Genomic DNA, 24273 nt, shown 5'->3' with positions numbered 1-24273 from the left:
CAGAACCGCGACCCAGAACTGACCCTGAACACGGAGGCTGATGGTCCGCTCCGCCGTCCCCGCCTCGCTCTCCGCCACACACTGGTACTCCCCCCCGTCTGCAGCCTGGACCCCCCCCGGGTCAGGGAGGACAGTTTGGATTAATGACAGCCGGGCTTCACATCACGCGCTAACGTTCTGATGCTAAACGCTGTGGGCGGAGCCAGCAGCCCGTGAGAAAGTCAGCGGGTCCGGTTAGCGAGGGGGGGTCTGGGAACAGCCAGCCCCCCCCCGATGCTGTTCGCCGTCCTGAATGGAATCTGATTTGCGTGGGAGCAGGACGCTAACGCTAACACAACGGCGTCTCACGTGTGATGGTCCCGCCCGGCGCGCCCGGCGGGGTGAACCCAGCAGAACATGCGTGTTCTTACCGTGACCCTGTAGATGACCAGGGACCCGTTGTGGACCGCCTGCAGCCTATGGGAGCGCAGCAGCGCCTTCCCGTCACGCAGCCAGCGCAGGGCGGGGCGGGGGTCGCCGTGGATGGGGCAGTCCAGCGTCGCCATGGCGCCCTGGACGACCGTCTGGGAGGTGTGCGCCTCCCCCTTCAGGACGGGCGGTTCTGGAGACAAACGGGTCGACTGTGAGAGCCCCGCCCTGCCCCGCCCCGCCCCAACTGACCCCGCCCCCTCACCTCTGATCCGGACGAACGACAGCGCCCGGATGGCGCCCACGCTGTTTTCGGCGACGCACACGAACGTCCCGCCGTCGCCCGGCGTCACGCCGTCGATGACCACGGAGCTCCGCCCCGCCTCGTCCACCGACGCCCCTGCAGGTAAAACGGGTTCAACCCAGGAAACAGACGCTTCTGCTGCCATGGCAACGCCACGAAGGGAGGCGTTACCTGGGTAGGGGCTGTTGTTGAACGTCCAGGTGACGACCGGAGGGGGCGTGCCCTGGGCGTGGCAGGACAGCGCCAGGCTCTGACCCGCGTTCAGGGTCACGTCGCCCGGCAGCTCCTTGAAGACGGGCCTCATGTTGACGGACAGACGCACGTCCTGCCTGGCGGCGCCGGCGGCGTTGGCGGCGACGCAGGTGAACACGCCCGCGTCGCCCGGCTGTGGAGAGCAGAGAGCTGATTGGTTGAAACGGACACTCTGGAACCTCACGGTGCGACGGACACGCCCCCGACCTCCGCCCTCTCGATGATGAGCTCTCCGGAGCGCAGGACGGTGAATTTCCCGGGTTGGGCGGGGACAGCGGCGCCATCTTTCTCCCATGACACCCGGGGCTCAGGTGCGCCCTGGGCGGGGCAGGGCAGCAGCGCCTGGAACCCCCGGATGACCGTCAGCTCCGTCTGGGCGGGCGTGATGAGGGGCGGGACTGAAACCCAAAGGCGCTGTTACCGACCTGACAATCCATCGGCCGCGCCGCCGCGCCCGTGTGACCCCCGGCTCACCTTGGAGCACCAGCCTCACGTCGTGACTCGCCCTCCCCGCCAGGTTGTGGGCGGTGCAGGTGTACAGACCGGCGTCGCTGCGCTGGGTGGAACCAATCGCCAAGGTCCCGTTGGCGAAGACGCGGGCGTGGGCGCCGTCGACGACGGGCCGCCGCTCTTTGTGCCACCGCACCTCGGGTTGGGGCTGACCATCGGCTACGCAGTCCAGGCTGGCGGGACGCCCCAGGACGGCGGTGTACTCGCCACGGGGCACGGTCAGCACGGGCGGGACTGGAACCCGCAACACAGACAGGAAGTGGAGTCAGGAACACAGGAAGTGGAGGACCCGCCTTCAGGTGTTGTTTCCTGGTGAAGATCTGACCTTGGAGGACGAGGCGGGTTCTCCCCACGGCGACGCCGGCGGCGTTCTTCGCCAGACACTGGTAGGTCCCCGCATCGCCCAGCGTTGCGCGAGAAAACTTTAGAGCGCCGTTTGACAGGACGGCGAGTCGGTGACCTGTGGTCAGACAGGAAATGATGTCAGACAGGAAGTCTTTATGTAACCATGGTAACAGACAAACAGCATTGATCCGTCTCCACTCTGATGTGTCTCCAGGTGAGTCCTCTACCTGTTGCTATGGGAACGCCTTCTCGTTGCCAGGTGACGGCTGGGCGGGGGAAGCCATGAGCCTTACAGGGCAGAACCGTCCCATGATGCAACACCACCTGGACTTCCTCCGCCATGGGCCTGATCTCTGGGGGTTCTGGAGGAGAACAGGACCGTTAGTCGTGTTGGTCCGGTCATGTGACCACACGGGAGCCAATCACAGCCCACCTTGCACGGTGAGGGAGACGTGTTTGTGGGCCACTCCAGCGGCGTTCCGTGCTGAACACGTGTAGCGGCCGGCGTGACTCGGCACGGCCGCCGTGATCTCCAACACGCCTGAGGGGAAACACGCACAGGTTCAACAGCTGAACCGACCAATCAGAGCGGGCGATTGATCGGTGGAGGTCTGAGTCTCACCGGTGGGGAGGACGCGGTAACTTCCTCCTCTGGCGCCCAGTTTGGCTCCGCCTTTCGTCCACGTGACCGTGGGCAGTGGACGCCCTTGGGCGTGACAGGGCAGCGCCACGGGAGACGCCTTCACAGCCGTCATCACGGTGACATCATCTTCAATCGTAGGCGGGACTAAAGGAAATGAAGCAGATCCCGTCAATCACCTCTTACGACCTCTGACCCCGGCATCCCTCACCCAAAACCAAAAGTACCCCGCAGGATGACCTCGATGACCCGCCGCTCCTCGCCAGCGGCGTTGACGGCGGTGCACTCAAAGTATCCTTCATCCTCATTGGACGGCGAAAGAAGAACCAGCGAACCGGAGGACAGCGACCTGGAGGGGACAGGAAGTCAGGTGGGACACACACACACACACACACACACACACACACACACACACACACACACACACACACACACACACACAGAGACACACACACACACACACACAGACACACACAGAGACACACACACACACACACACACACACAGACACACACAGAGACACACACACACACACACACACACACACACACACACAGAGACACACACACACACACACACACAGAGACACACACACACACACACACACAGAGACACACACACACACACACACACACACACACACACACACACACACACACAGAGACACACACACACACACACACACACACACACACACACACACACACACAGAGACACACACACACACACACACACACAGAGACACACACACACACACACACACACACACACACACACACACACACAGAGACACACACACACACACACACACACACACACACACACACAGAGACACACACACACACACACACACACACACACACACACACACAGACACACACACACCTGTACACTCCCGGCTGCTGGGCGGGGTCGAGGGGCGTGCCGTTCCTCTTCCAGGTCACTGTGGGGGGCGGGGCTCCGGTGGCCTCACAGCTGAGCTCCGCCCTCACGCCGGCGGTGAGCGTCACGTTGAAGGGACCCGGTCTGATGGACGGACCCACTGCCGGGGGGACAGACGACACTCACACACACGGTCGACGTGATGGAACACCCCCCTTACCATAGATGGATGTGTGTGTGTACCAAACACCCGTAGCTCCACCCCCCAGTGGGCGGAGCCGGCCTGGTTGGACACGGTGCAGCGGTAGCGCCCGGCGTCGCTCGGCTGGACCTTCAGGACGCGTAAGGTCCCGTCGGCGGACGGCGCGTACCTGTAAGAGTCCCACGTTAGTGGGGGGGTCTGTGCTGGGGGGTCAGGAACAAACAAGCCTCGGTGTTGTTGTTGTTGTTGTTGTTTACTTGTTGTCTGCCGTTACCGGGAAACCGTCCTTCCTCCAGGTGACGGTCGCCGAGGCGTCGCCGTCAAACTCACACCGTAAGGCGGCGTCCTGGCCCTCGTGCGACGTCACCACCGGACTCCCGTCCCTGATGAGGGGGGGCGCTGCGGACAAAAGCATCAGCCAGTCAGCTCGCCGCCGCTCAGGTGGGCGTGGCCCGACTCGCCGCCGCCTGTCCGTCTTACTGATGATCTCCACCGTGAACGCCAGGCTGCTGCTCCCCGCCATGTTGGTGACCACGCAGCTGTAGTGGCCGCCGTCCTCTGGCCGCACCCCCTGGATCTCCAGGTACTGCCCCCCCGCCAGCCGCTGGATGCGACCATCCACCTGACGTGAAGAGATGTCAAAGGTCACGATCCGGCGCCGGTTCCGTCAGTCCCCGCCTCCCGGCTCACCTGCAGCGGCGCCTCGTCCTTGAACCAGTCGATCTCCGGAGCCGGGTCGCTATCGGCGAGGCACTCTAGGGTCAGGTGACCGTTCACCGGCACCGTCAGCGTCCGCACGCCACCGGGGCCCAGGAGGGTGGGCGGGGCTGGAACACAAACGTACGGTTAACATGACATCACCCTCCGCACCTGCACACAAACAGCGTGTGTCACCTTGGACCCGGACCCAGTGGTTGTTTCCGTCCTCTCCGGCCAGGCTGCTGGCCAGGCAGGTGTAGAGCCCCCCGTCCTGCACCTGTGGAGACCGCATCGTCAGCATAGAGTTACCATGACGACGCCAGGTGTCAGACTCGTTTGACACCTGGAGCGATTCACCAAACTGTTTCCAAAAACATAAATAATAATATTATTATGTAATATTATTATTGTTGTTGTTATTGTTGTTATTATTGTTATTATTAATATTATTATTATGATTATTATTATTGTTATTATTCTTTTTCCTTGCAGAACTGAACCGTTTTAATCCATCAGTTTGTCGGTTACGAACCCACCTGAACGTTCCTAATCCTGACGAAGTGTCCGTCCTGCTGAATGATGTCACTTCCTTCCAGCGGGCGGCCATCTTTGAGCCAGGTGAGGTTGGGGGGCGGGACCCCCGCGGCAGAGCACTCCAGCTCCAGCGGACTCCCCACGGCGAGGGTCATCTCCGCCGGCGAGCCGGAGGAGATCTTCGGCGGCTCTGCGTGAGACAGGAGGATGTTGAGGCTTGTCGCCGTGGCGACAGAAGCTTCGGCCAGCGGAGGGGGCGGGGTTACCTACCGAGGACCGTCAGGTTGAAGGTCTTGGTGCTGCTTCCTGCCTGGTTGCTGGCCACGCAGCTGTAGAGGCCGGCGTCCGGCGGCGCCACGTCGGGCAGCTGCAGCCGCGTCTCCTGGCCGTCCAGCAGGAGGTTCCTCTGCAGCGACAGCGGCTGGCCGTCCTTCAGCCAGGTGAGCGTGGGCGGGGGCACGCCCCGCGCCTCGCACGTCAGCGTCACCAAGGAGCCCTGGACCACCGTCACCGGCTCCACCGGCTCCACGTGCTCCACCCCCGGGGGCACTGCGGGGCACACACACACCCAATGAAACCCTCGGGTGTAGCCTGCTAGCCTGCTAGCATCAGGAGGCGGGGCGGGGTCACACCTTGCACCTGGACGTCGTAGCTGAGCTCGGCCAGACCGGCGGGACTTTGGGCCACGCAGGTGTAGAGTCCAGAGTCGGACAGGTGCACCGGGGAGATCCTTCACATGGGGGGGGGGGTTAGCTGGAGGCGTTTCACACCTGATGAGGCGTCTCCGCGCACACTGACCTCAGGACGGCGTCGCCGGACAGGAGGCGTGTCCGGGGGGACAGGAGCAGCGGGTGGCCGTTCTTCAGCCAGCTGATCTGAGGGGGGGGGTTTCCGGTCGCCTGACACTCCAGGGTGACCACGCCCTCCTCGGCGGCCTGCACCTCCGTGGGGGCGGTCGCCTCTCCGGTGATGGATGGCGGGACTGTGGCCAATCAGATTGTCAGAAACCGTCGGGTTTCCGACACGAAAACGCATCGAGTTTTAGAACCCACCTAAAACCAGGAGGGGGTAGATCCTGGTGTCCTGCCCCGCGGGGCTGACGGCCGAACACGAGTACGTCCCCGAGTCGTCAGGGCGGAGCCTCAGCAGCGTCAGCGTGCTGCCGTCAGGGGTCACGCTGCAGGGCGGGGCACACACACACACACACACACACACACACACACACACACAGAATTATTTTCCTTCCATCATAACCTGAATATTTCAGCTCAGACAGGAAACAGTTGAGCCTGACTTCCTGTTTGTTAACAGGATTACTCCAGATGTCATCCGTCAGATCCGGATCAGCATCTGGACCAACAACACTTCTGAAGTGTTCTGGAACTTCCTGGAAAACGTCTGCAGTGGTTGGACAAACCCGTCCCGATGACCTTTGACACCTTTGAGTCGGTTTGTGTGCAACTAGGCGATAACTTACGCGATGTGTCGGGACTCCGATCCCACTAACGTCACCCCGTCTTTCATCCAGGTGAGGTGCGGCGCAGGCGTTCCAGTCGCTCTACACTCCAGTGTTAGCTCCTCCCCCACTGGGGCGCTGACATCAGAGGGGTGCTCAGAGTCCAGGATGGTGGGGGACACTGGTCGGGCGAGACGATGGATTAGTGTCGATTCACCCCAACGGGAATCATTCGGTCAAACGTGGCGTCCGTCGTTACCCTGCACGATGAGGATGTAGTCCTTCTGCGCCTGTGCCTCGCTGTTCTTGGCCACACAGGTGTAGGTTCCGGTGTGGGACAGGGTGAGGGGCCCCAGCTCCAGACGGTTACCCCGGACCGACCACTGCCACTGTAGACTGGTCTCTGGACACCAAGCGTTGGTTTAGCCTCCAGACGGGGGCAAAGCCCTTCTGCTCACCCCCCCTTACCTATAGGAGTGCCATCCTTGAGCCAGGTGATGCTGGGAACCGGGACCCCCGAGGCCTCACACAGCAGGGCCACATGGGAGCCGAGGGTGTAGTTCAGGGTCTCCAGGAGAGGCCCCTCCAGGACAGGGGGAACTGTGGAGGGAAGCGTTCTGGTTCAGGAGCCTTGAAGGGGTTCAGATCTCCTTTGAGGAGCAGCGGAGGCGTTCTCACCGTTGACGGTCAGTCTGAAGGTCCGGTCCACCTGGCCGGCCACGTTGGACACCTTGCAGGTGTAGGTGCCTCCATCTGCCACCTGGGGACCCAAGAAGGTTATTGTGGAGGACAGGGAGACCAAACTGAACGAGATGTTCAAGGACGTTCAAAGACTGGAACCGTCTTTCCTTGATTTACTGCAGAAGACGTGTCCCGAACAAAACCGTCTTGGTTAGCGTCTTTAACACGAGTCCACGAGGAGTTTAGCTTTGATACGACATCAGGTCCTCGTGAACAAATCGAACTTTCTCAACGCAAAAAGAGTGACCCAAGAATAGACGTTAAAACAGCTTACAGTGACCCCTCGTTCTCAAACTTCCCAGAATTTCTCGCACCTGTAGAAACCCTCCAGAACGACTCGGCTAAATGTTAATAAATGAACTCACACCCATAACTCTAACTGTCCTGGTCTTTCCAGTCACTGTGTTTTGTGTGTGAAAGTTAAATATTTAGACTGTAGATAATTAATTTCTCGCTGTGTGAAGACCGGAGTCGGCTCCAGATCCTTGAAATCCCTCTTGTGTTGCGTTGGCAGCTTCAAGCACACATGACGTCAAACATTTCTCGCTGACCTCGACTCCGACGATGTGCAGCTGCTGGCCGTCCGTCTCCAGCCCGTTCCCGTCGGCCAGCTGCAGCCCGTTCTTGTACCACGTGACCTCTGGCTCGGGAACGCCCCGGGCGTCGCACCTCAGGGTGACGGACGAGCCGACTTGCGGGGTGAGCAGGTCCGACTGGACGCCCAGGCGGGGCTTCAGGGTGGGCACGACTGTGGGTTTGGACAGGGCGAAGCGGGTGATTGAGGCGGCCGCAGCAGTAAACACGTTCCTCCACTCGTCTGGACGATCCTGTGAGGTTGGATCATCTGTGTACTCAGCTGAACCACAGCTGCGTCACCACAGTCGCTCACCGTAAACACTGAGGATGATGCTCTTCTGGTCCTGGCCGGCTGAGTTGGTGGCGGTGCAGACGTACTGCCCCGCGTCCTCCAGGCGGGCCCGGGGCAGCTGCAGCATCTGGCCCCCTGAGGGACAGGGTAGAGACTTGTTAAAGGTCATTTCTGTCCTCTTATCAGACACTAACATGGGTTTGACTTCAGGTGTTCCAGGTCTGACCTGGCAGGATGTGGACGCCGCTGCTGAAGTGGAGGACCTGCCCATCTCTGGTCCAGGTGATGTCTGGTGGAGGGTACGCCTGGACGTCGCACAGCAGTGACACCATGTGGCCTTCGATGACGCTGACTTCCTCGTCCCTGAGGCCGTGGATTGTGGGAGGCACTGAAACCACATGACCTCTGGTAAGGAAACCCCGCCAGGAGCGATGACAAGCTAGCAAACAGGTAGCGGCAGGCGTTGGGCTACCTTGAACGGTCAGACTGAAGAGCTTCTCCACCATCCCCACCTTGTTCTCTGCGACACACAGGTACCCGGCCATGTCCGACACCTGGACGCTGAGGAGCTGAAACGGGATTGGGTGGATCCGTTTACACACCAGAACCGGTCTGAGACCTGATTCCAAACCGGGTTGAGGGTCTAATGGGGACTGACCTGCAGCTGAGTCCCATCCTCGCTGACGTGATGTCGGGTGTCTTCGATCACCGGCCGCCCATCTCTGATCCAGGAGACGACCGGGGCGGGGTGTCCGGTGGCGTCGCAGTGGAGAACCACCGTGCTGTTCTCCACCGCCCCCATTTCCTCCATGAACTCCTCTGATGCTCCCAGGATCACAGGCGGGACTGGGAAGGTGACCTTATTTTAGACCTTCTGGGCATTTTTACCACAAAGACAGGAAGTCCGTCTCTGGCTTACCTAGGACCTCCAGCTCGAAGTGCTTGTGGTCCTCCCCAGCTTCGTTGACCGCCTGACACGTATACCGCCCAGCATCCTCCTTCTGCACCCGGGGGATCTGCAGCACCTGTCCACCTGAGAGGACGGACATCAGTCCAGGACAATTCAGCACCCACAGGAAGAACACAGGAAGTAGCTCCCTCTACCTGGCAGCAGCACCATCCCGTCCCCGGAGGCGAGTCTCTGCCCGTCTTTGGACCAGCTGAGCTCGGGCGGGGGGATGGCGTTGCTCTCACAGGACAGGATGATAGGGTGGCCCAGCACCACCTCCAGCTTCTCCACCGTGTCACCCTCGTGTCCCAGGCCCCAGGACGCTTCTCGGTTGTTCACCCGGTGGAAGATCGGAGGAACTGCAGGGACAGAGTCCGGTTAAGGTCCGTACGACTAACGCTAGAACGTTTGTCGTTAAGGGGAAAGTTAATCACACACCCTGAACGGTGACGTGGAAGTCTCTTTTGTCTTCGCCAGCGGAGTTGGTGACCACGCAGGTGTACTGACCCTCGTGGGTCAACATGGCGCCGTCGATGAGGAGGCGGTGCTCCTTCTCCTGGATGCCAGCGTGGACGTTTCCCGTCAGCAGCTACAGGCAAAAAAGAATTCAGATGTAGTCTGAGGCCTTACTCCAGAAAGAAGTCCTGCTGCTGGCATTAGCATTAGCATCTGTTCAACAGGCTAGCATCTATATTAGCTCCGTGCCACACAGACCCAACAGCAGTGATGAGCAGCGATTGAAATGTAGGTCAAGGTCTTCGCTAACCACATGGTGACTTTTCTGGCGGTGGATTGCATTATGGGTAATGTAGGGGCCCTGTATCGAGTATGAATGTGGGGAACCTTAGCGACAACATCTCTTTGGATCGTCTGTCACTGGTTTAACCTCACTTTAACACACGAGGGGTATTAGCATGAGCGCTGGTGAAAGGTCCAATAATAAGCACAACTCCATCTGGAGCCTTGGCAGACTAAACGTCTGGCTTTTAAAACCGATTCCAGACTTTATTGTGTTTTACAGAAAGGTCAAATCAATCTAACAAAACCACAGCCAGAAAAAAATAAAAATGTTGCATGAATCCAAAATCCACCTAATCTCCAAATAAGTCCTGCTGCCCCCCATTAGAGGCCCGGCACACATACGTAATGCTAGACGCTAGACTGCTCTATAAACACCACAGGTGAAGGAAAAACTGCATTATTACACTATTTTACTTCATATTTGATCACCAGACCTCACCTCCATGTGTTTCCCATTAGCTTGCTAGCAAAGACTCGACAGGAAGCTGCTGTAATTTATACTGGGTACCAGCAGAGGCTGAGCTCGCTCCACCAAAACCACCTTCAACGGTCTTTGTGCAGGTTCTCAGTTATCCAGGTCACAGTTACCTAAAGCTGTTTAAATCCATCCACTGGACTTTAAGAAGTTTCTTGAAGACGTTTCACCTCTCATCTTCACTAGATCTAGAGCTGACATCACTAGAACTGAAGAAGCCTCTTGGATGAGAGGTGAAACATCTTCAAGAAACGTTCTTAAAGTCCAGTGGATTGATTTAATGTGGCCCCCCACATCATTTTCTGTGGACCATTAGAGCATTAAAGCTCAGAGTCTAAAAATAAATAGGTCAAAAGTGTGCTTTGACCAAAAACTACATTTCCCACAATTAATGTCCTAACTTGTGTCTGATGTTATTTTTCTTTATTGATTGATAGTTTGATCCTTGATTGATGGAGTTCTGTGGGTTTAATAACCTGACAAATGAAAAGGATTTATGTTAGAACAGAGAAACAAACAAACATGTTTTTTCTGTCTAACTGTAATGTTTGGAACTAGAATCAGTCAGAAATCCAGTTATTTAACATTAAGGAGTAGTTACATTTAGTTACATTACACTGAGTTACATTTAGTTACATTTATTAGTTACATTAAGGAGTAGTTACATTTAGTTACATTACACTGAGTTACATTTAGTTACATTTATTAGTTACATTAAGGAGTAGTTACATTTAGTTACATTACACTGAGTTACATTTAGTTACATTTATTAGTTACATTAAGGAGTAGTTACATTTAGTTACATTACACTGAGTTACATTTAGTTACATTTATTAGTTACATTAAGGAGTAGTTACATTTAGTTACATTACACTGAGTTACATTTAGTTACATTTATTAGTTACATTAAGGAGTAGTTACATTTAGTTACATTACACTGAGTTACATTTAGTTACATTTATTAGTTACATTAAGGAGTAGTTACATTTAGTTACATTACACTGAGTTACATTTAGTTACATTACACTGAGTTACATTTAGTTACATTTATTAGTTACATTAAGGAGTAGTTACATTTAGTTACATTACACTGAGTTACATTTAGTTACATTTATTAGTTACATTAAGGAGTAGTTACATTTAGTTACATTACACTGAGTTACATTTAGTTACATTTATTAGTTACATTAAGGAGTAGTTACATTTAGTTACATTACACTGAGTTACATTTAGTTACATTTATTAGTTACATTAAGGAGTAGTTACATTTAGTTACATTACACTGAGTTACATTTAGTTACATTTATTAGTTACATTAAGGAGTAGTTACATTTAGTTACATTACACTGAGTTACATTTAGTTACATTTATTAGTTACATTAAGGAGTAGTTACATTTAGTTACATTACACTGAGTTACATTTAGTTACATTTATTAGTTACATTAAGGAGTAGTTACATTTAGTTACATTACACTGAGTTACATTTAGTTACATTTATTAGTTACTTCTGGCCCTGTGAGGACAGCCGTGATGCTGATGTGGCCCCCAGTGGAGATGAGTCTGACCCCCCTGCTTTAAACGTTTGAGGCTCCGACACCCACCTGTCCGTCTTTAAACCAATGGACCGTGGGCTCAGGGAAGCCTTTGGTCAGGCAGGAGAGGGTCAAACTCCCGTTGACCCGAACCTTCTCCTCCCGACCCCCAAACGTTGATGATTCCCCTTCGATCTGGGGGGGGACTGCAGACAGGAAACAAACAGACGCGTCATTGAAGGGTCAGCTGACCTCTCCGTTGGGGTCGTTGCCGAGGCGCCTCACCCAGAACACTCAGGAGGTACTGCTTGACGGCGGCGCCAGCCGGGTTGGTGGCCCTGCAGGTGTAGAGGCCGGCACTGTCGCCGCGAGCCGAGCCCAGCCTCAGCGCCCGCCCCCCCCGGGTGTACGTCAGCTGGGGGCTGGACACGATGGGCTGGTTGTCCTTTAGCCAGGTGATGCTGGGCGCAGGTGAGCCGTCCACGTCGCAGGAGAGGACCGTGGAGAAGCCCAGGACCACGGACACCTCTGAGGGCTCCCCGGAGCCTTTAATGCTGGGGGGGGCTGGAGAGAAACACCCGTCATGTGCTAACGATTCAGGCTAACGCTCTCATGCAGGTCCTCAGGCAAGTCAAGAGTAAAGTTCATGAGTCTAAAGAAATAAAGACCCTGATCTGGTCCCGTTGGGTCTGGGCTCAGGTCTTGAATACAGGTCTGGGGTACAGGTCTCGGGTCTGGGGTACAGGTATCGGGTACAGGTCTCGGGTACAGGTCTGGGGTACAGGTCTCGGGTCTGGGGTACAGGTATCGGGTACAGGTCTCGGGTACAAGTCTGGGGTACAGGTCTGGGGTACAGGTCTCAGGTACAGGTATCGGGTACGGGTCTCAGGTACAGGTATCGGGTACAGGTCTGGGGTACAGGTCTGGGGTACAGGTCTCGGGTCTGGGGTACAGGTATCGGGTACAGGTCTCGGGTACAAGTCTGGGGTACAGGTCTGGGGTACAGGTCTCAGGTACAGGTATCGGGTACAGGTCTGGGGTACAGGTCTGGGGTACAGGTCTCAGGTACAGGTCTCAGGTACAGGTCTCGGGTCAGACCTTGAACGGTGAGTCTGAACTGGCGCATCTGCGTTCCCGCGTCGTTGCTGGCCAGACACTGGTAGACCCCCCGGTCCCGCAGTCGGACCGCCTTCACCTTCAGCACCTGCCCTTCCTCCAGGAACTCCACGTGGGGGTCTCCTTCCCGGGACAGGACCCTGGAGGGGGGGACGGGACGGTGGATCAGTCCAGAACCTCCAGCGCTAAAGGTCACACGATGAACGGACTCTTACTCTCCGTCGCGGCTCCACTCCACTCGGGGCGCCGGGCGCCCGCTGACCCGACACTGGAACTCCACCTCCTGGCCGAGCGCCACGGTCAGCTCCTGCAGCTGGGGGGCGCCAGAGATCACCGGTGGAGCTGCAGCGGTAAATACACACCTGGAGAGGTAACCTTAATCCAACTGATCCACACCCGATCCACACCTGATCCACACCTGATCCACATCTGATCCACACCTGATCCACATCTGATCCACACCTGATCCACACCTGATTCACACCTGATTCACACCTGATTCACACCTGATCCACACCTGATTCACACCTGATTCACACCCGATCCACACCCGATCCACACCTGATCCACACCTGATCCACACCTGATCCACATCTGATCCACACCTGATCCACACCTGATCCACACCTGATCCACACCTGATCCACATCTGATCCACACCTGATCCACATCTGATCCACACCTGATCCACACCTGATTCACACCTGATTCACACCTGATTCACACCTGATCCACACCTGATTCACACCTGATTCACACCCGATCCACACCTGATCCACACCTGATCCACATCTGATCCACACCTGATCCACACCTGATCCACACCTGATCCACACCTGATCCACATCTGATCCACATCTGATCCACACCTGATTCACACCTGATCCCACCTCAACTTTCCTGTAGGTTCTATGGGGGTGTCGCTTTCACCCCCATATTTCACACTGAAACCAGAGTGACACTGGTTTCTGACTCACCTTGCACCACGATGTTAAACTGTCTCCGTGCCTCCCCAGCAGAGTTTTCCGCCGTGCAGGAGAAGCTCCCCCCGTGTTCCTGCTGGACCCGGTAGATCCTCAGCATCCGGTCCCCGTTCTGCAGGTAGACCCCGGGACCGCCCACCTGCATCATGTGACACACGGACGCCACGCGTGATTAGAAGAGTGACCACTTGGGGGCGGTGTACATTCAGATATCAACAGGATGCGTGCACATGGAGGTGAAAGGGATTGTGGGTAGGGATGCTCACAGGGTGGCCGTCTTTGGTCCAGGTGATGGTGGGGGGCGGGATCCCGAAGGCGTCGCAGCCCAGCGTCAGCGGCTGCTTCAGGGTGACGGTCAGGTTGGGGGGGTGGCCGTCGTCCTGGATCTCGGGGGGAACTGGGACACAAAAGGTTGTGGGTTTGAATCCGGTCGGAGGCGAGGGGGACGCGCCGCCGCCCGCTCCTCACCGGTGACCTTCAGCCGCGTCTTCCTCTCCACAGACCCCGCCTCATTGGTCGCCACGCACTTGAAGTCGCCGCTGTGGCCGGCGGTCGCCGCGCTGATGACCAGCCCCCCGTCACGCCCCACCGAGAGCTCTGATTGGCCGGGACGAATCTCCAGGCCGTTCTTGAACCAGCGCACCTTTGGAGGAGGTGAACCTGCAGGGGGGGGGGGGGGGGGTTAAACCTGACTGTTATTGATCGCGGCCGACACACGGTCCTGGGGAGAAGCTTTTCAAATCCCCCCAACGAGATTTATTACCCAGCAGTCCGAGCGGCGGCGGCGGGAGCGGAGAACAAACAGGTGTTACCAGTGGACTGAACGCACGTTCGTCAGGTTGTTGGAGCACATGTTCACCATTAGAGCGCCTCGGGGGGGGGGGGGGGGGGTTGTTGCCGTGGCGACGTCGATGCGTCATTAGAGCAGTTTATCCGTTTTATTTCATCTCTTTCACACGTTTCCGCTATAAATCGTCACGTTTTCACGAGCGAACCGTGAGGAACACGGTCGCTCCTGAACGTCTTCCTCTTCCTGTTGTTTCCTGGTACCCCCCCACCCAACCCCCCCCAACCCCCCCCGTCTGCTGGCGGCGGCCTGTAATTAGGATTCCTCTCCCAGCATGCCTCAGCGCTCAGGAAACCAGATGTGGCTGAGCCGAGCGGCGGCGGCAGACGGATGCTCCAGCTGCTGCTCGGCTGAACCCCCGCCTCCTCTCGGGGAGGTGGTTGCCATGGCGACACTCCACACAAACAGTACCTGTCGGCACGGAGGCGTCTGATGACAGACGCTCGTCTGGTGAACGGTGAAACCCGACGGCGGAGACGGGATGACAGGAAGCCCCGCCTCCCAATGGGGGGGCGGGGCTTCTAACGCGTGTTCTAACGCGGTTCTGATGCTGCTTGGATGCGTCCGGCGCTGACTCAGCGCTGAGTCGCTTCCTACCTTCAGCGGGACAGGGGATGATGACCTCGCTGTTCGCCACCTCCTCCATGACGGCGTCTCCGGGTTGGGCGAAGGACGGCGCCTCTGCGAGGACAGGAAGTGGCGTCAGGCGCCGCCGGCGGAGGCGTGACGTCAGACATCGGAGACTCACCCAGGACCTCCAGCCGGACCTCGCGGGCCTCCTCCCCGGCGCTGTTCCGGGCCACGCACCGGTACGCCCCCTGGTGGTCCGGGGCCACCCGCTCGATCCGGAGCGGCGTCTCGTTCTTCATCCCGACGGGACGTCCCTCGTGGAACCAGCTGACCTCGGGGGCGGGTTCTCCCTGGACCGCGCACGGCAGCGCCACCGTCTGACCAATCAGGGCTTTGAGGAGGGGCGGGGCCGGCTGGATCCTGGGCTTGGCTGGGGTCACACCAGGTGAAGTCAGGTTTTAAAGCTGCTGGGGACGCGTTGGGAGGAAGGGGCGGGGCTTACCCTGAACGTGGAGCTGGTAGCTGAGGGAGGCGTTGCCCGCCGGGTTCTGGGCGGTGCAGGTGTAGCGTTTACTGTCCATCAGGCGCACGTCAGTGATCCTCAGGGACCCCGACGGTAGGACGGTGAACCTGTGGGGGGGTCAGGGGTCAGAGGTCAAGAGAACGGAGGGAAACAGCTGGTGAGTGTGTTAACACAACCGCTGGGGTGTGTGAGCTCATGAATGGGCACGCCGGTGTCGGACGCCATGTCTGCCCGGATGATCCTGCTGATGTACGTCTGCTTCCGTTTCTACTTTAGACGCTGACTTGATGAAAACGGTTCCCGTAAACAGATCCAGGATGCTCCGCCCCCCAACCCGCCCCCCTGCCAGCGGCTGATGAGACGTGTCATCGGCGTGGAAACAAACCGGATGAGGTGTACAAGTCTGGAGCAGTTTGTCAAAGTGTTGGGATGTGTCCACGCCCCTGTCCACGCCCCTGTCCACGCCCCTGTCCACGCCCCTGTCCACACCTGTGGCCCCGCCCCTGTCCACACCTGTGTTCCTGGATCAGACGGTGACTAATGGGTTCTCAACGGACTCCGTCTAGAATCTAGACTCTAGATCCTCCAACGTCTCCAGATCGGTTTGAAGGCAAACCGTAGCCTGGAGGCTAAAATCGTTAGCACGCCCCCCCATCCTGAAGAAGGTGACCATGTTCAGGTGGGCGGGATCACTGAGTCCGCGTACCTGAAGAGTCTGGGTCGGATAGTCTCAAGAGACTCTCGGACGGTCTCTTCCCAGCAGGCCTCCTGCTCCTCCTGGTGGGCTTTTGCTAACGCTGTTAGCCTAGCTGTTAGCGAGGAGAGTTCAAGTGGTTTACGGCGGATCACTCAGAAACATCTGTAAACACGTCACGCCCCGTGGGAACTGTTTGTCTGCTGTGTGATGGATGGAGCTGCTGAACAAATAAAGCGCTGAGGGTCGGGGCCGCGTCCAGGACGCGTCGTCTCCCCGCTGAGTCGTTATGGGGGGCGGAGCCTGACCCGATGACGCCACCGTGGGGAAGGTCACAACTCAAAAATCAAGGCAAGAAAACGTGCAGCAACGAGCGAGGGTTCATCGCTTCAGAGACAGCGTTACGGATGGGGAACAGGAAGTAGCCGGCGTTACAGATACGGAACAGGAAGTAGCCGGCGTTACGGATGCGGAACAGGAAGTAGCCGGCGTTACGGTTGCGGAACAGGAAGTAGCCGGCGTTACAGATGCGGAACAGGAAGTAGCCGGTGTTACAGATGCGGGACAGGAAGTAGCCGGTGTTACGGATGCGGGACAGGAAGTAGCCGGCGTTACGGATGCGGGACAGGAAGTAGCCGGCGTTACAGATACGGAACAGGAAGTAGCCGGCGTTACGGATGCGGAACAGGAAGTAGCCGGCGTTACAGATGCGGAACAGGAAGTAGCCGGTGTTACAGATGCGGGACAGGAAGTAGCCGGCGTTACAGATGCGGGACAGGAAGTAGCCGGCGTTACAGATGCGGAACAGGAAGTAGCCGGTGTTACAGATGCGGGACAGGAAGTAGCCGGTGTTATTGGGGCAGAACAGGAAGTAGGCGGCGTTAAGGATGCGGAACAGGAAGTAGCCGGTGTTATTGGGGCGGAACAGGAAGTAGGCGCCGCTGCCCGTCTCGTGTCAGTCGGGGACGTTCGCTGACCTCCGCCGCTAAAGGCAGGATTTGTAGAGAAACCAGCTGCAGGTTAGTGAATGTAGGTCAGCGTCTGTGAGGGGGGGTGAGGGGCGTGTGTGTGGGGGGGGCTGAAGTGCTCCAGAAGCCGTCCAGCTGCATGAATGCATAATGAGCAGCCGTGTAAACACAGCGCAGTGATTTATCTCAGATAAGTGTGTCTGAAATATAACAATAACATGGGGGGGTGGGGGCCGGGGGGCCGGGGGGGGCAGGAACAAAGACTCCTCTATGTTAGCAGGACGTTAACTCCTCGGGGTGTTTCAGGAGGCGGGGGCAACAACGGCCAGTATTGGGAGATACCGGCAGTCAACCTGAACCCCCCCCCCCCCCCACACACACACACACACACAACCCCCCGCCCCATTACTCAGACTAACTGAGGACAAACTGGCCTCATCAGGATCAGGTCTGGGTGAACAGATCCAGACCCCCCCCCCCCCAGCCTGTTCCATGCTAGTCCCACCGCCCCCGCTTTAAGTCATTTCCCCCCCCCTTGGTGGTTTCCGGTGACCCACAGAGTGGCTGGGATGAATCCACACAGCATGCTTGTTTCCACAGGTTGGGGGGGGGTCGTTCCCACAGACGTGTTATTCTCATCAGACGCTCCAGCGTGTTTTCTTACTGCTGCTGCAGCTCAGGGGGGGGCAGGGGGTATCTCCTCTCCTGTCAACCCCCCCCCCCCACGCAGCTGTCTGGCAGGCTGCAGCTGCCCCCCCCACTGCTGCCAGCTTCAAAGAGCTGAAGTTAAGCTGAGTCTAACTAGTCTTACTGGACCTGGTCTGGACTCACCCGGCGGTGACGGGGGGGATAGGCTGTCCATTTCGGCTCCACGTCACCAGTGGGGAGGGACTCCCCAGGGCCTCGCACGGCAGAACGATCTCGGCCCCCACCTCTGCTGCCATCTTCACGGCGTTGTCGTAACCACTCACACCCGAGATCGTCGGCACGGCTGGAGAAGAGGAGGAGAGATGAAGGTCTGACCCCCCCGGCACCCTCCTGGGTCACATGACCGGCGCCAAACCGTAGAGTATCCAACTGTAATCCTAACCCTAAACCTAACTCCAACTCTAACCCTAGGTCTAAACCTAACTTTAACCCTAGGTCTAAGTCTAACCCTAGATCTAAACCTAACTCCAACCCTAGGTCTAAGTCTAACCCTAGATCTAAACCTAACTTTAACCCTAGGTCTAAGTCTAACCCTAGATCTAAACCTAACTTTAACCCTAGGTCTAAGTCTAACCCTAGATCTAAACCTAACTCCAACCCTAGGTCTAAGTCTAACCCTAGATCTAAACCTAACTTTAACCCTAGGTCTAAGTCTAACCCTAGATCTAAACCTAACTTTAACCCTAGGTCTAAGTCTAACCCTAGATCTAAACATAACTCCAACCCTAGGTCTAAGTCTAACCCTAGATCTAAACCTAACTTTAACCCTAGGTCTAAGTCTAACCCTAGCTCTAAACCTAACTCCAACCCTAGGTCTAAGTCTAACCCTAGATCTAAACCTAACTTTAACCCTAGGTCTAAGTCTAACCCTAGATCTAAACCTAACTTTAACCCTAGGTCTAAGTCTAACCCTAGATCTAAACCTAACTTTAACCCTAGGTCTAAGTCTAACCCTAGATCTAAACCTAACTCCAACCCTAGGTCTAAGTCTAACCCTAGATCTAAACCTAACTTTAACCCTAGGTCTAAGTCTAACCCTAGATCTAAACCTAACTCCAACCCTAGGTCTAAGTCTAACCCTAGATCTAAACCTAACTTTAACCCTAGGTCTAAGTCTAACCCTAGATCTAAACCTAACTTTAACCCTAGGTCTAAGTCTAACCCTAGCTCTAAACCTAACTCCAACCCTGGAAAAGAACTTTCTCTTGTGCCGACCGACCAACAACCGACTGACCGACTGACCGACCAAAAAACCCATTCTTGTTAGACTGACCGATCACAAATAATTTTTTAGACCAACTGACAATTCGACTGAATAAAAACTTTTTGTAGACTGACTGACTGATTGATCATCTGACCGAAAAACACCCCAAATTTTTTTGACCGACCGACTGTCCGAAAAAAGCTAAATTTTTTTAGACCGACCAACCAAAACTAAAATATTTTTTAGACCAACCGACCAAGAAAACTTCTATTTGGGGTTCATAGATGGACCGAAAAAACAATGTTTTTTAGAATGACCGACCAACCAAAAAGTTTTTTTTTTACGCTGACCGTCCAAATGAAAAAAAAAATTGTTTTAGACCAACCAACCATCCGACTGACAACCTCCCATTTTATTAGACCAACAACCGACTAACCAACTGACCAAAAAAAACTTTTTTTAGCCCGACCAACCAAAAAAATGTTTTAGACCGAAACACCACAAAACAAAAAAACAGTGACTGTCCGCCCAGCAAAAAAAAATTTTTTTACACCAACCAGCCAACCGAAATCAATTTTTACAGACCGACCGGAAAGGAAAAAGAAAAGTTTTTGAAATGGACCAACCGAAAAAAAATATTTTTAGACCAACCAACCTACTAAAAGTTTTTTTTGTAGACCGACCGAAAAAACACATAAAATTTTTTGAATATGATCGAATGACTAAAAAAAAAAAAATTTTTTTAGACTGGCTGACCAAAAAAAAAAATTAGACCAACCTACCAAAAAAAAAATGAAAATTCGGACCGAAGGAATGACCAACCGACCAAAATTTATAGTGTGACTGACCAACCCAAAAAAATTTTTCTTCAGATCGACCAACAAAAACAACCTATTTTTTAGACTTACTGACTAAAAAATAATTTTTGTAGACTAACCCAAAAAAACATTTTATAGACCAACAGAAAAAAAAGACCATCTGACCAAAAAAAAAAAAAAACCCATATTTTTAGACCAGCTGAAAATAAAATTATAAACTAAGTGACCAGAAAAATAATGTTTTAGACCAGCTGACCGAATAAAAACTGTTCTAGACCGACCGACCGGAAAAAAAATTTTCAGATTAAAAATACATTTTTGTCTGAAAAAATATATTGTTAGACGGACCAACCAACTTTTATAGACCGACCGACCAACAAAATTAAAAAATACTTTTTTAGACCAACAAACCAAAAATTGTGGGTTTTTTTTACACTGACCAGCCGAATGAAAAACATTTTTTTAATGGACTGACCAAAAAAAATATTTTTTAGACCAGCCAACCAACTAAAATAATTTTTTTGTAGACCGACCGAAAAACAAAAGAAATATTTTGAAACTGACCGACTGACTAGAAAAAATTTTTTAGACTAACCAACCAGAAAAAAATTTTTTTTTAGACTGACCAGCCGAAAATTTTTTTTACACCAACTGACCAAATAAACACTTTTATTCTGACCAACTGATTGACCAAATAAATACATTTTTTTGAGAAGGACTGAACAACCATCTGACCGGAAAAAAAATAATTTTAGACCGACTGACCAAAAAAAAAAATTATAGACTGACCAACCAGAAAAAAAATTTTTTTAGACTGGCTGACCAAAAAGAATTTTCTTTACAGTGACCATCAGAACAAAAACAAAATTTTGTTAGACCGACCGATACCCCTAAGAGAATGTTTTGACTGACCGACTGAAAAAAAATTTATAGACCAACTGACCGGAAAAAAAAAAATTAGACCAACCGACCAAAAAAAGAATGAAAATTCGGACCGAAGGAATGACCAACCGACCAAAAACCAACCCAAAAATTTTTTCTTCGGATCGACCAACAAAAACAACCTATTTTTTAGACTTACCGACTAAAAAATAATTTTTGTAGACCGACAAAAAAAAACATTTTATAGACCAACAGAAAAAAAGACCATCTGACCAAAAAAAAAAACCCCATAGTTTTTAGACCATCTGAAAATAAAACTATAAACTAAGTGACCAGAAAAAAAATGTTTTAGACCAACTGACCGAAAAAAAAATTTCTGATATAAATACATTTTTGTCTGAAAAAATATATTGTTAGACGGAGCAACCGAAAAAAAACATTTTGTTAGACCTACCGAACGACCAAAAAAAAAACATTTTTTGAGATGGACTGAACAACCAAAAAACTCTTTTTAGACAGACCAACAAAAAAATAAATTTTTAGACCAATGTCCCAAAAAAAAATTTGTAGACCAATCAACCAGAAAAAATTTTTCTTTAGACTGACTGACCAAACAAAAATTTTTTATAAACCGACAGACTGTTAAAAAATCTTTTTTGCAGATGGACCAACTGGAAAAAAACTTTTTTTAAACCTACTGACAGACCCAAAAAAATTTTTTTGACCGACCGACTGGAAAAAAATATTTTTAGACCAACCAACAAAAATTTTTTTTGTTAAACCTAACAAAAGCCAAAAACATTTTTTTTGAGACAGACCGAAAAATCACAAAAAAACCTTTTTTAGACAGACCAACCAAAAAACAAATTTTTAGACCGATGTACCAAAACATTTTTTTTACACCAACTATCCAACCAAAATCAATTTTTACAGACCGACCGGAAAGGAAAAAAAAAAGTTTTTGAAATGGACCAACCGAAAAAAAAATATTTTAGACCCACTGACTAAAGAAAAAAAATTATAGACTGACCAACCAGAAAAAAAATTTTTTTTAGACTGGCTGACCAAAAAAAAAAGTTTTTTTACAGTGACCATCAGAACAAAAACAAAATTTTGTTAGACCGACCGACACCCCTAAGAGAATGTTTTGACTGACCGACTGAAAAAAAATTTATAGACCAACTGACCGGAAAAAAAAAAAATTAGACCAACCTACCAAAAAAAAATGAAAATTCGGACCGAAGGAATGACTAACTGACCAAAATTTTATAGTCTGACTGACCAACCAAAAATTTTTTTTTTCAGATCGACCAACCGAAACAACCTATTTTTTAGACTTAACGACTAAAAAATAATTTTTGTAGACCGCCCCAAAAAAACATTTTATAGACCAACAGAAAAAAAAGACCGTCTGACCAAAAAAACCCCCCCATATTTTCAGATAGATAGATAGATAGATACTTTAATAATCCCGGAAATTGCATAAAAGACCATCAAAAATAAAATTATAAACTAAGTGACCAGAAAAAAAATGTTTTAGACCAACCGACCGGAAAAAAAAAATTTAGATAAAAATACATTTTTGTCAGAAAAAATATATTGTTAGACGGACCAACCGAAAAAAAACATTTTGTTAGACCTACCGAACGACCAAAAAAAACAACATTTTTTGAGATGGACTTAACAACCAAGAACTTTTTTTAAACCTACTGACAGACCCAAAAAAAATTTTTTAGACCGCCTGACATGAAAAAAATATTTTTAGACCAACCAACAAAAAATTTTTTTGTTAAACCTAACAAAAGCCAAAAACTTTCTTTTTTTTGAGACAGACCGAAAGATCACAAAAAAACCTTTTTTAGACTGACCAACCAAAAAATAAATTTTTAGACCGATGTACCAAAAAAAGTTCTTTAGACTAACCGACAAAATAAACCTTTTTTTAGATAGACCAACCAAAAAATTTTTTATAGACCGACCGAATGGTAAAAACCTTTTTTTAGACGGACTAACTGTTTTTCCTCAACCTGGTTACATAAACATTTTGCTCATGTTTCCTCCACCTGTGGTAACTTTGGGACACGTTCCATTTCCTCCTCCACAGCGAGGATGAAGAACAGTCCTGATGTCATGATGTTCTGGTTTCTCTTCAGGGCTGTGAACACCATGAATACAAGTTCCAAATCAAACCACAACAGCTGGAGGGTTAGCTCAGAGAGATGAGAGGACAGGAGGAACTCTGAGGTCATAGGATCAAATCCAGCTGTCTGCCTTTTGATTTTCTCCACTGTGCTGTGAATAATAAATACAACATCCAACCAAACTTGCCAGAGCTCCTGAAGAGTTCAGTAGGATCACCTTTGATCATCAGGTGTTTGTCAAGGGATGTAGGATCAAATCCCAGCAGTGAGCATTTTCTTTAAGGCTCTGAGCAGGTGTGCAGACAGCATAGGTTCAAATCCCACTCATCCCACCATAAAAAAATTTTTTGGTCGGTCTAAAAAAAAAATATTTTCCAGTCGAGCCATCTAAAACATTTTTTTTTTGTCAGTTGGTCCAAAAAAATTTTTTTAGGTTGTTCAGTCTAAAAACTTTTTTTTTTTTCGTTTTTCGGTCGGTCTAAAAAAATTTTTTTTTAGGTTGGTCAGTCTAAAAAAAAATATTTTTTCATTTTTCAGTCAGTCTTTAAAAAAACATTTTTTTCCAGTCAGGCCATCTAAAAAATTTTTTTTTGGTCAGTTGGTCAGTCTAAAAGAAATATTTTTTCATTTTTCTGTCGGTCTAAAATAAAAAATTTTTTAGGTTGGTCAGTCTAATTTTTTTTTTATTTTTCGGTCGGTCTAAAAAAATTTTTTTTAGGTTGGCCAGTCTAAAAACTTTTTTTTTTTCGTTTTTCGGTCGGTCTGAAAAAAAATTTTTTTTCAGGTTGGTCAGTCTCAAAAAATTGTTTGTTTTTCGTTTTTCAGTCGGTCTAAAAGAAAATGTTTTTTTGGTTGGTCAGTCTAAAACATTTTTTTTTTGGTTGGTCAGTCTAGAAAAAAATTTTTTTTGTTTTTCGGTCAGTCTAAAAAAAAATTTTTCTTAGGTTGGTCAGTCTGAAAAAACTTTTTCTTCGTTTTTCGGTCGGTCTAAAAAGGTTTTAGGTTTTAGGTTGGTTACTCTAAAAACAATTTTCTTTTTCATTTTTCGGTCGGTCTAAAAGAAAAAATTTTTTCCAGTCAGGCCATCTAAAATTTTTTTTTCTTTTTTCGGTTGGTCAGTCTAAGAAAAATATTTTTTCATTTTTCGGTCGGTCTAAAAAATATTTTTTTTCCAGTCAGGCCACCTAAAAAAATTTTTTTTGTCAGTTGGTCAGTCTAAA

The 24273-nt window shown here is 51.6% G+C and overlaps 1 protein-coding gene and 1 long non-coding RNA gene across 5 annotated transcripts in view; one reads left to right on the top strand and one right to left on the bottom strand.

Moving 5' to 3' along the window:
- Nucleotides 1-4869, top strand: part of LOC137592051 (uncharacterized) — a 20509-nt gene extending 15640 nt beyond the window's left edge. For 3 of the 4 annotated variants that reach the window (XR_011034988.1, XR_011034987.1, XR_011034985.1), the window contains one exon: nt 4735-4869. This is a non-coding gene — a long non-coding RNA (uncharacterized lncRNA). Of the gene's footprint in view, nt 1-2033; nt 2169-4734 lie in introns of those variants that run through there. The other variant, XR_011034986.1, reaches the window with a different exon arrangement.
- hmcn2 (hemicentin 2) overlaps nt 1-24273 on the bottom strand; it is a 54631-nt gene that overhangs the window by 6312 nt on the left and 24046 nt on the right. Inside the window, exons 21-65 of the mRNA XM_068309903.1 lie at nt 18132-18291; nt 15618-15745; nt 15294-15545; nt 15143-15226; nt 14167-14358; nt 13965-14095; nt 13693-13837; nt 12931-13057; nt 12698-12855; nt 11885-12163; nt 11669-11805; nt 9229-9379; nt 8946-9149; nt 8761-8874; nt 8500-8687; nt 8314-8410; nt 8068-8229; nt 7863-7976; nt 7525-7721; nt 6911-6992; nt 6701-6832; nt 6492-6635; nt 6254-6413; nt 5829-5953; nt 5575-5758; nt 5409-5506; nt 5047-5325; nt 4779-4966; nt 4438-4519; nt 4234-4370; nt 4024-4165; nt 3801-3942; nt 3585-3712; nt 3345-3501; nt 2687-2808; nt 2442-2606; nt 2253-2360; nt 2047-2181; nt 1800-1934; nt 1439-1708; nt 1172-1362; nt 884-1097; nt 674-808; nt 411-601; nt 24-105 (exon numbers count right to left, since the gene is read on the bottom strand). Coding sequence (XP_068166004.1) covers nt 24-105; nt 411-601; nt 674-808; nt 884-1097; nt 1172-1362; nt 1439-1708; nt 1800-1934; nt 2047-2181; nt 2253-2360; nt 2442-2606; nt 2687-2808; nt 3345-3501; nt 3585-3712; nt 3801-3942; nt 4024-4165; nt 4234-4370; nt 4438-4519; nt 4779-4966; nt 5047-5325; nt 5409-5506; nt 5575-5758; nt 5829-5953; nt 6254-6413; nt 6492-6635; nt 6701-6832; nt 6911-6992; nt 7525-7721; nt 7863-7976; nt 8068-8229; nt 8314-8410; nt 8500-8687; nt 8761-8874; nt 8946-9149; nt 9229-9379; nt 11669-11805; nt 11885-12163; nt 12698-12855; nt 12931-13057; nt 13693-13837; nt 13965-14095; nt 14167-14358; nt 15143-15226; nt 15294-15545; nt 15618-15745; nt 18132-18291 — 6948 coding nt within the window. The remainder of the gene's footprint in view (nt 1-23; nt 106-410; nt 602-673; nt 809-883; nt 1098-1171; nt 1363-1438; nt 1709-1799; nt 1935-2046; nt 2182-2252; nt 2361-2441; nt 2607-2686; nt 2809-3344; nt 3502-3584; nt 3713-3800; nt 3943-4023; nt 4166-4233; nt 4371-4437; nt 4520-4778; nt 4967-5046; nt 5326-5408; nt 5507-5574; nt 5759-5828; nt 5954-6253; nt 6414-6491; nt 6636-6700; nt 6833-6910; nt 6993-7524; nt 7722-7862; nt 7977-8067; nt 8230-8313; nt 8411-8499; nt 8688-8760; nt 8875-8945; nt 9150-9228; nt 9380-11668; nt 11806-11884; nt 12164-12697; nt 12856-12930; nt 13058-13692; nt 13838-13964; nt 14096-14166; nt 14359-15142; nt 15227-15293; nt 15546-15617; nt 15746-18131; nt 18292-24273) is intronic.

Source organism: Antennarius striatus, chromosome 3 (assembly GCF_040054535.1).
Source record: "Antennarius striatus isolate MH-2024 chromosome 3, ASM4005453v1, whole genome shotgun sequence".
NCBI lineage: Eukaryota > Metazoa > Chordata > Actinopteri > Lophiiformes > Antennariidae > Antennarius > Antennarius striatus.
This window is presented reverse-complemented; position numbering and strand designations above follow the sequence as displayed.